Raw genomic sequence first — 10,955 nt, forward strand, 5'->3', positions numbered from 1 at the left:
CCGCTCGTGACCGGCCGCCAACTGGATTGAACTCCATTCACCACAACTCTCTGGGCCCGGCCGTCCAGCCAGTTTTTGACCCAGCGCAGAGTACACCTGTCTAAGCCGTGAGCCACCAGCTTCTCCAGGAGTGGGAGACGGTGTCAAAGGCCTTACTGAAGTCCAGGGAGACCACATCCACAGCCTTCACCACAGCCGCTGGTCAGTCTGTCCCTAGGAGCACGTCAAGCCTTGAACCTCTGCAGACTCATCTGGCAGTGCGTCTGTAGATTTGCTATCTGAGGGTGAGGAGGTGACTCCCAGCTCACAAAAAAGACCTGAACTCCTCACCCTCACTAACCTCGCATCTCTCCAGGACGGGCTGTGAGCAGGGGCAGCTGCTCCATGAGCTGAGTCACACGCCAGCCCACAGGAGCAGCTGTCTGGGACCTGGCGGGCCGTGACTCATCCTGGCTGTGGCTGTCTGTCCTTGCTGCAGCCCCGGTTCTGGTCACCTCCCTGTGACCTGGACACCCGTCCAGCTCCACCATGTACCGGTCAGCTTCCCAGGGAGCACAGTGACTCGTGGAAACGGAGATCCCGGAAGGAAGCCAGATTTTTCCTTTGAACAGCAAGTAGCGCTGAACTTCCTTCCTCCATCCCTGCCCCTGCGTGCTCTGCCTGGGGCAGCTTGCCAGAGAGGTGGCTGCAGTGCTCAGCTTGGGGACTGGTCTGGACAACGGGCTCCCTCCAGCCATGAAGACAGTCCTCGACAGTCCCACTGCAAGGAGCATGGCTGGCCCAGTGCTCAGGGAGCTCCAAAGGGTTCAAGCTACAGTGACTCCTGCTCCTTCCAGTCCAGAAGGGACAGGGGCAGAACTGAATGTGTCTGGCAGAGCAGAGACCCAGCGCTTGTGACCTTCTGCCACTCCTCCCTCTTGCACACTCATACCTGTTTCTTTGTCCCTTTATCTACAGCACGGGTACATCTGAAACCAACCCAAGATGGGTTCCTGCAGATGTAGCAGGAGCAGCTGCAGGGAACCTGAGGAAATACAACCGCATGCGAATTTGAGCTGCTTGATAGTTTTGGAACCAGATGAGACTGGCACCAGCAACTCCTCCTTTCATCCACATGTTGCACAAGAGAAGGGCGAGGTGCATCACCTGATCAAGCCTTTGCCGCTGAGCACAAAGCCACATGTCCCTGCCCTGAAGCATGGATTTCACCATAGCCTTTTTGCAGGAGCTTTTTTTGCTTTCACTACCCTTGGTGTCTGTCCTGCCAGGATGTGTCATCGCCCTGCTGTGTCCTGGCCTTTTCCAGACTGCTCAGGGAGATGTAGGACAGGTCAGACCCTCAGGGGCTCCACCAGTGTCCCCCCTTGAGAGAGGCAGTCCTGCTCCTGCTCTTCGTTTCCTGACCTTTAACCAGTTACTAATCCCGGGAGGTCTCTACCTCTTATCCCATGGCAGCTCAGTTTCCTTAAGAGCTTTTGGGCATTCTTTAAGTGCTTAAGAGCATTGCCACATGCCATTTGGAATCCACATAAAGCCTGGTTAATTGGATCACCCTTATCTCCATGCTTACCGTTTCCTTCCAAGGGAAAATCATGCCCTGCAATCCTAACTCTTCCCCAACGTGATAATTATCTAGGCGTCTGCTGATTCTGCTCCGAACCCTGGCTTGCTTCAGTGTGAGGAATTAAACCTGGCTTTGTGTTTTCATTTTGATGAGCAATTTAATCCTGTTCAGCCATTTTCTCTGCGAAAGGCAGTGTTGCTCCCCCCCCGGGAGCTGCAGAGCTGCGATCCAGGGTGGAAGCAGTGCTGAGGTGGGGTGGCACCTGGGGACCTGGCCTGGCACACCAGCAGCTCAGCCATCGCCAGAGGCAGATGCCTGACATGCAAATCCCAACTCCTCTGGTTTCTTGAGGCTGCTGGGATGTCTCCCCTGCCTCGCAGGCAGCGGCGAAGGGAGGGCATGTGAACAGTGCTGGGCAAGCCACCGGTTCTGCCACATATCAGTTGTCAGGGCTGGGCTTCTCACTCAGAGTGTGTTAAAAAGCATTGCCTCCATCCATGAAAAAAAAAGAAGAAAAAAAATGTGTTGAAATAGGTTACAGTTCCTAAGCACAAATTTATGTAACAAAGTTAGACTTGTGGTAAAAAAACTAAATATTTGAGGATGATAAGATACACGGATGGGAGAAAAATGCATTATATGCTAAAGGAAGTGTTTCCAAAAACATGCAAAAATAAATGGTTGCCTTCAGTTCCCTGAGGCCAGTCCCTTCCTGGCACCCGAGCAGCCGGAGTCACAGCATGCGGCTCTGTGGTTTCTCTCCACCCGCTCCAGATGCCTTGCTGGGTGCAGGAGCTCCAGCAACCCAAATTGGGACTGGCGTCAAGAGCAATGTCGCTGATGGAGCTCTATCAGCTGAACAACAGGGTGAGGATTTTTGTGGTGGCTTTTTTCCTTAACCAAGTCAACTGATTCCTTATGAAGAAGCTGTTAAATAGTGCAAACAAAACACAGAGCCTTGCCAGGAGCATCATTAAGATTTAGACCTTTGCATCCGAATGCTCTGGGATTTTCCAGATCACTTGGTTTCAAGTAGGATGCATAAAAATATAATCTAAGGGTTTCTCTCTGCTTTAACGATCAGTGTTTTGTGCCAGACGGGGTGTGTTGGTGACCCTGTTTGAACTCACTGTGATTTATACATGAACTGCTCCCATTATTGTATAGGCCCGCCTGTATCTGCTTGGTGTGGCTCATCATCCCCGCCCGTGTGGGGAGCCGTGATTGTCCCTGATGGTACCAAAGGGGCTGCTGTGCTGCCCCAGGGTGATGAGGGTGGGTGGCTGCAGTGGTGGGATCCAGACCTCGTGCTCAGTGTTCATAAAGTGAGGATTTCTGTGGTTTAATCTAGAGCAGGTTCTCTTTGCAACTGAGTGAACTGTGGCCTGGGAGACAGGCAGCAAGATGTCAGTGTGCCTGGTGGGAACCACAGCCGTGTGGTGGGGTCTCTGGTGGCATTGAGGCTGCCATAGTGGGTTTGCTGCCCGGCACGGTGAGCCAGCAGGTCCGCTTGACAAGTACGTGGGATGTAGTTTGCCGTGGAGGATGTTGACCCCACAAAGAGTGGCGTGCGACAGCTTGTTTGCTTGATGCTCCCGGGACAGTCGCCTTGGTTTCAGTGGCACAAGTAGGAGAGGAAGCTGAGACAAAGGAATATCCCAAACAGGAAGCTGCTGGGAAGGGAACAAATGTCAGGGCCCGGGTAGGTGAAGGCAGATGGTGCCAGGATATCCTCCCAGGGGAAGGAGATGGAGGCAGAGAGAACCGCCCCAGTGCATGCACCCCTTTGTCCCACACTCAGCCAGCCTGGGAGGATGGACAGACAGACGGCAGAAGGAGCCATGAGGACAGATTGTTCTCGCAGCTGAAAACTTGATCTGTACTTAAATGTGTGGTTTGTCTCACTCTACCAGGCACTGTTTGAGTTATTGTGGGATAGAGACCAACATGTGTGAGTGGGGAGGCAAGAAGGAGAGCTGCTTCCTTGGGGGATGCTGCTGCTCCCGGCCCGCCACTCTCCGCAGGCTCTGTCGGCTCAGCAGAGAGGAGGGGGCTGCTCAGATCCCCACACTGGGACGGGGCTGCGGGGGGATCAATGCCTCCCGCAGCTTGCGAGGGCTGCAAGCCTGGCCACTGTTTGATGGGTTTATGAGTGTGTCAGTGGCACCACAGCCCGGAGATGCAGCTGGCAGCTCCTCGCTGGAAGCAGTGTTTGTGCGCGAGGCCAAGGGGACGTGACTGTGTTTACAGCTATTTTGGATATGTTTAATCTGAGTATGTTTACAGCTGTACTGGATATGTTTAATCACTGTTCACCAATGTGAAGGTTAATCTAAACACCTTCCACTTTCCTCAGTAAAACAACCGCCACCTGTTTCATAAACCCATTTGTTGGTGGTTTGGGAGCAGGGAGGTATTACTATGGGAAGAGCACTTAACTCTTACAAAGCTGTTGATGTTCCTCCACCTGCCTTTTGGTCCTCTGTGTAAAGGTAGAGCTTGTGCTGCTTTAGGGGGTCCCCTGCCTGCAATGCCTGATGTTGGTGGTGGGCTCCAAGTGAACACTTGGGATGCTCTGCATTGCTTAGTTTGCAAAGCAGGCTGCTTCAGCTATGCGGGGGATGCCACAGGGACCTGGGGTGAGCCCTAGATGCTGTTGCTGATGGTGACCAGCCTAATAGAAGTGGCAAACCAGTTCAAGCAATGCTTTGTCACACATTTTTCCAACCTCCCACAGTCTGTGTCTTGGGATTTTTTGAGCCAGAGATGTTGTTCTTGTACCTAATAACCCTTGCTGGATCTTGCTTCCAATTTTCCCTCCTCCTAATTCCCAACGTTAACTTTGCTTTTTTTATTTTTTTGACCTATCCTTGACACAGCTCCACAAAAGGTCAGCTCGGTCTGTCACAGTGCCAAGGCCTCGCAGCTGAGTGGTAACGGCCAGTCCAGGGCTGCAGGACTGGGTTCTTCCAGTGCATCGCTCTGCAATTGCCTACACTGCATTTCATCTGCCTCTTTTTTTCGGGCCCCCTCAGTCAGCCTTGGAAAATCTTTCTGCAGTTCTTTGATTCAGCCTTGTCTTTGCTTCCTTGATGTGAGCATCAGCAACAAACCGTGCCACCTCGCTGCGCTCTCCTTCTCCAGATCATTTATGACTGTGTTGAAGAATGCAGTTGCCATCACTGATCCCTGTGGAGCTCCCTGATGAAAACTGCCTGTTGCTCGTACCCACCATTCCCTATCTTTGTAACCAGCGATTTACCCCTGCAAAGACCTTCCCCCTTATCCTGCTGCACCTTGGCATCCTTAGACCAAGCAGCCGCTGTCAGTTGATCTCCCTTGCCCATGTGTACATAATTCCAGTAGCTGTGTCCCCTGTGTCTCCTGGCTTCCCATAGGTTGTGTTATTCCATGCATCCACTGTTTCTGCTCTTTAGGGTGGTTTGTGCAGTTCTGCCTGGTGCAGGCATTGGGCTTGGACCAGGACTTCCCTAGATCCTCATGATTTAAAAATTGGCCTTGCGTTGGTCACTGAGCAGGTTGGTTCACGACCTGCTTCGCAGTTGGACACTGCTGAGACTGCCCCGAAGGGAGTCCTGCACTTTGGCTTCTGGTCCTGCCTGCCCACCGTGACCCATGTGGGACACTTTGCCATGGGTGGCACCACGCAGCCCCCTGCCCACAGCTGCTCAGCCTGGGGGTGTGAGCTCAGGCAGAGGACGAGGGGGAGCCGGAGCCAGCCCTTCCTCCACCCTGGCCCTAGGAGGGGTCCCTGCTGGTGGGCGAGGAGACGGGAGCGTTGCTGCTGGTGTGAAGTTGTGTTGGCCTATCACTCTTCCTCCAACCCCCAAGGATGGAGATCCCCACCTCTGGGACCTGTCCCCAACCTGGGGTGGGAGCCCCTCAGTCTTGGGACCATCCTGCTGCCAGCTCTCCCCTTGGACGACAGCAGGCAGGGCACCCCACTTGGGCTGGCAGCCAGCACCCAATTTGGGTGCTCATGGGCATGTGCCGGTCTGGCATTGCCATCCTGCCTGCAGAACCAGCGCAGGGCGTCATGTAAGCACAGGTACGCATCTCGGCATCGTTCAAGGGTCTGCACAAGCAGGCTACTGCAAGTGGAGCTGCCAAACTGCATTGAATCATGTGCTGGCCTCAGAAATTCATGTTACAGACCATCTACGAAGCAGCTGTATCGTGTACTGGCATCTGCACATGCGTAAAATCCATCATGTATAAACAAGGTGGTAGGAATACAGGCATACATGTGTTATGAAGTAGGAGCTGGGTCTTGGCAACCAATGCCAATTATACAACAAACAATTTGATATCTCAACAGCATGGAAACATCAGCAAGTGAGCTTGGGCAGTAGGGCAAGCGTGCTGAATAATTGAGGCAGTGATGATTTTTATGAGAGACTTAAATTACGTGCTCTGTAGTGCATGTAGAAATACACGGCTAATGCCTGCGAGCTCATTCAGCATGGGGCGAGGGTCAGCACCACGGTGGGGAAGGGTCTGGGAGCGCGGCAGGCTCTGCACAGGCGGATGGACAGGCAAATAGGTGGGTGCTTTGTCTGGAGGGTGCCCGGGGTACTGGGCAGGAGGGGTGGGACGTGGTGGGGGTGCAGGGAGCTGGGCAATGGGCCCGGGGCACTCCAGTGGGGAGCTGCAGACCACAGTGTTTCCCCCAGCCCTGTCTCCTTTCTAAGAAGGATTGCTATTGGCAAGCAGCTAAATCTTGGAGGAGGCATCTGTGCTTCCCAGGTGTCCCCCAGCAGGCAACCACCTCTCCAGTGAGGATGCTGTTGTCCTTCCATAGAACAGCCAACTTGTTACCCTCTGCAAGGTCTGGGTTAAACATCCCCCCTCCTTCATTTTGCAGCATCACTTTGGAAGCAGGTTCCCCAGACTTGGCTGCTGCTCCACTGAGGATCATATGGCAACAGCGGGGGGAAACTACCAAGCTTGGATCTGCTGCTAGGGCTTTCTGGGGATGCATTTTCTGTTGGTTGGTGGCATGGGATGGAGGAGGCGACGGATCCGGCAGTGCATCCATCGCATCCCTCAGGTGAGGGCAAGGACTCTAAAAGCAGGTCTGGATGAAAAGGCATGCCAGGCACAAGGTGTGTGGCTCCAGCGTGGTGAGTGTGGGATGGAAACTGCTTTGCAAGAGCTATGCGCCAGGACGGCAAGACCAGCAAGCAGCGCTGCATTCAGCACCTGCCCCGAAGGCCGTCAGGATGCCAAAACATGGGTCCTTCACCTTGGACTCCGCTCTGTAGGTCAGAGCTTGCAGGCAAGTCACCTGCAGAAGATGCCAGTGCATGACACAGAGGGCACATGCAGACAGAGCCGTTAAAAAGCAGCAGGATGTTTCAGCTGGTGGTCAGACATGGCAGCGAGGCAAGATTTCAAGACAAAATTCCCTGAAATCACAGGCGACACTTCTGGGAAGAGTCGGTCATTTCTGAAATCTGTGGCTCTGGCAAGCCCACAGTCATTTCAGCTCTTGAAACCCCACGTCCTGCAGGGACCTCCAATACTGCACAAGCCTCGCCGGTGACACTGTCTGGCAAATTAGCCATGCCTGGGGAATGCTGAGGGAGCATCAGCCCGTGCAGAAGCCTAGTGCTGGGCACGCCCTGCTCCCATCGGTGCTAACTGAGCCCCGAGATGTATCCTGGGATGTGGGATCCCCAAGGAGCGAGGCCAGCTTGCAAATCAAGCTGCCCCAGGGCAGAAAACTGTTTCAGAGCGTGGAAAATGTAAAGCTGCTTTTGGCATGTGGCATTCGAAACACGCTGCGCTTGGTTCTACAAGCAACAGCCTAATATTTCCAATTTCTCAGGACTTTGATGAAAAAGCCATTGTTAAAAAGCCATTCATTTATTAAAGTAAGTTTACAGAAAACAAACCAAGAAAAAAAAAGATTTGGATGAAAATTAGGAAGAAAAAGAGCAAATGTGATGTTTCATAAGCACCAGCAACTGTGTTACAGCAGTGAAGCTCAGCAAGGACAGCGCTTTTCAGGGAGGGAGCCCTTTTCATCCTTGCAGTGGCAGGGAACCAAGCTGATCCGTGGTGGAGTTGGGCTGGCCGTCGAGTGGGATGAGAAGCCTGGGGGGACACTGTGCCTCCCACCCCACCCTCACCCCTGTGCCATCTGCCCAACGTGAGCCCTTGTGGGGGCCCCAGCAGTGATTTTCCTCTCTCCAACGCAGGGCTGGAACTGGCAGAGGCCCCCTCCTTGTCCCTTGGACTCCAGAGGGGCCAAAGGGAACATCCCCGGGTGCACTTCTGGCTGTCCTTGAGGGGACATCCAGGTGTCCTTGGGGGAGACAGCTGTCCCAGGGGCCAGCACCTCCCCAGTCTCTTCCAGTCCAGTGGCAGGAGTGCTTGCTCTGCTGAGTGCTGTGATCTTCATCATCATCAGTGGTACCAGTCAAGGTAATTAATTCTCAGCCTTGTCCTCCCGCTCCTGCCCTTGCAGCAGTTTCCCCAACATCCTGGCGGGACACAACTGCTTCGGCCCATGACACAGGGATGGAATTGAGGAACACGGTTTTGTTCTTGCTGGCTTCACTACTGATCCTAAGGGGGGGAAAAAAAAAGTAGTAGCTAGTGTTAAATTCCTTGAGCCGAAAATAAAATACGATAAGGAAATGCGGACAGGCATTCCCGGAGGCGAAGGCTTTGCTGGCCAAGAGCTGCCTGCCTGCGGGTGCTGCCACTCCCAAGCAGGGCAGAGGCAGAGGATTGTCTCTGCAAAGGAGGAAGTATAAAAATAGATTGTTGTTTCCAGCACGGGCTTTTGTGCCGGTCCTCTTCACCCTCCCCATGAGCATATGTACCTATCCTTATACCTCCAGGAACAAATGGGGAGAGGGAAGAAGCCACATGCGAGCGGAACAGCTGCTCGGTGCTGCAGCTGGAACCCGCACTGGGCATTGAAGGGAGGGCGATGCAATGTGGTAATATGGGTGCCACCACCCAAGTGCTCTAGAGAAATGGGTGAGAAAGCATGCCAAGCCCTTAGCATGAGGTTTGAATAATACCGAGGTGGTTGATGCAGCAACACACATAATTTTTGTCTGATTGATTTCTACATGAGGCTCCTGTGATCACTGGGCACACGACACTGTGGGCCGGGGCCAGCTTCCCACAGGGGAAGCCAGATGGGAGATGCCAGAGGCTCTTCCCACTGGAGGTTCTTCCCACCGGCACATCTGTGGGTTGAAGCCTTACAAAATCATGTGTTTTTCTTTAAATATCCCCTTTAAACATCTTATCTTTAAATGTCCCCTCCTTTTGGATCCTAATTACTTTAATGAACAGTTTCTTTTTCTGGTGGCCAGCAAGCTTGGTACCACCCATGGGTCTGTGGGCAGCTGCAGGAGGAAGGATGTCAGGAGTGGTCTTCCAGGAGGCAGGCAAGGTCCCACCTTGCTTCACGGCACCTTGGTTTCAGTGCTGGCTGTTGCAGTTCTGGATATTCCTCTCCTCCATACAAAGGTCGGTGGTTCCTGGGTTCTGCTTGTGTCTTGGTGCCAACAGGAGCCAGGGGCTTTGAGCTCCATCCACGGCCAGACTTTGTGTTGGGTGGGGAAACCCGGCTGTGCTTTGGCGGGAAGGCGGGCTGGGGGAGGCGCTCCGGCTCCCGCCGGTACCTCTGGTACTTTCTGTATCTTTGCTCTGCTTTGACCCACTGCAGAGAGTCCTGGGGCTGGTGCACCCTATGGCCACATGTCCCATTGCTCCCCTGGAGGAAGCTTCTTCTGAAGATGTTTCCAGCATATATTCTGCATTTCACTGACTTCACACTTAACACCTTGCTCTTCTCACCGGAAACACCTCCGCCCTGAGATCTCCCATCATGTGCAGCTGGGACTGGGGGTGTCCACTGTCCCCCTCTACGTGTGATGGATGATTGCTCCATCACTTGGCTCTGGAAACAGCGCTCCAGGTAAAAAGGCTGCAGTATATAATGTTCAATGTGGCTTCTTAGATGGAAAAATATTACCCGAGGGCAAATTAAATAAGCCGATGGCTTATTTAATAACTTTTTGTGTTCATTCGGTAACCTCAAAGGCTCAGAAAGCTGGGCAAGTAAGATTTCTGCTCGACCAGTCGATGTCTGTGGTCAGCTGTGGCCAGGAATGAGATTTTGGGACATGATGAAGTGCTCTGAAGGAGAGGAGAGGGGCGATAATGGGCTGCAAGCCTGAAAAGCCACGAAAGCCGGGAAGAGCGAGGCCAGCGCTGTGTCCTGCTGTGTCCTGCTGCATCCCACAGGCAAAGCTTGTTTTGAGACCTGCAGATGTCAAGAGCAAAATGCAAGTCATTGCTCAGAAACCTGCTCCTCAAAGTGACCGTGTGGTATTGCTCTAAGCCTGCTGTCACAGGCAGACCGTGCGAGAGCCAGGTTTTAAAGTAATTATTTAAATCTTTCCAGATCCCCTGTTCTGCAAGAGGTTGAAGCCATCATTTACATAACGAGCCATGAGACACACAGTAGAAGTACAGATGAACTTTGCTGCTGGTGTTTGAGTGGAGATCGCTCACTGTTTGCTCAAAAACACTGTTTGGCCTTCTCATCTTGGCATGGTAGGATGCACTCAAACATGGACATCGCATCTGAGATGACTTTGGAAATGCAGAGGCTCAGTCCTTGAGCCCTGCTGGCTCTGAGGCCAGTCGCAAATCCCTGGGGTTAAGCATGGAGGACATGGGGACTTGTTCTTTTTTTTTTCTCTTTTGAACCAACATTGGCATTTCTGAGCCTCTTGACAAAAAGTGGCTTTGTTGAAAAATAAAATGAAGGTGTTTGGGTCTAAAAGGCAAACGAAGTCAAAGGGAGAGGAGCTCCTCGCGGTTTACACGCTCCTGGCGATGATGAACATCTCGGTGGGTCTCCGAGCAGCATCTGAGTGTCCTCAGCCACAGGTGCTGCCACAAGCTGGATGTCACGTGTGTGTTACATAGGGTCCCTGTAGGACTGTTTCAACACTGCAAAGTCCTTTTCCATGTGCTAAAGGCACTTTAATGACTTAAACTATACTCTAGTTTTCTGCTTTCCTAAAAGTATTTGTTGCAGGCATCTCACTCGCAGCCGTCCCTGCACGCTTGGTGGAAGTCTGTTTTATCCCTGTAGGCTGCCCAGGCCACGCGGGGGGCACTGGGTGGCCCCAGCCCGGCCGAGGACTCATCCCCAGCACCGACGCCTGTGGAGGCCAGTCCAGGCACCCATCACACTGCACAGGGCTATGCAGGCGCCCAGCCCTGCACACCCCGCGGAGCCGGTCGGGCCAGCCCACTGTCACCTGCCTGCTGAGGCCCGGCACAGGGCTTGGCCAGGGAGTAGCGGGCCTGGCTTAGCCCTGCTGGTCTG

At 53.3% G+C, this 10,955-nt stretch overlaps 1 protein-coding gene across 1 annotated transcript in view; it reads left to right on the forward strand.

Annotated features, from left to right (window-relative positions):
• FAM207A (family with sequence similarity 207, member A) overlaps nt 1–1,681 on the forward strand; it is a 20,351-nt gene extending 18,670 nt beyond the window's left edge. The window contains exon 5 of the mRNA XM_009320763.1: nt 958–1,681. Coding sequence (XP_009319038.1) covers nt 958–1,004 — 47 coding nt within the window. The 3' untranslated portion in view covers nt 1,005–1,681. The remainder of the gene's footprint in view (nt 1–957) is intronic.
• The last annotated feature ends 9,274 nt before the right edge of the window (nt 1,682–10,955 follow it).

Source organism: Pygoscelis adeliae, unplaced genomic scaffold (genome assembly GCF_000699105.1).
Source record: "Pygoscelis adeliae isolate BGI_AS28 unplaced genomic scaffold, ASM69910v1 Scaffold63, whole genome shotgun sequence".
Classification (NCBI taxonomy): Eukaryota; Metazoa; Chordata; class Aves; order Sphenisciformes; family Spheniscidae; genus Pygoscelis; species Pygoscelis adeliae.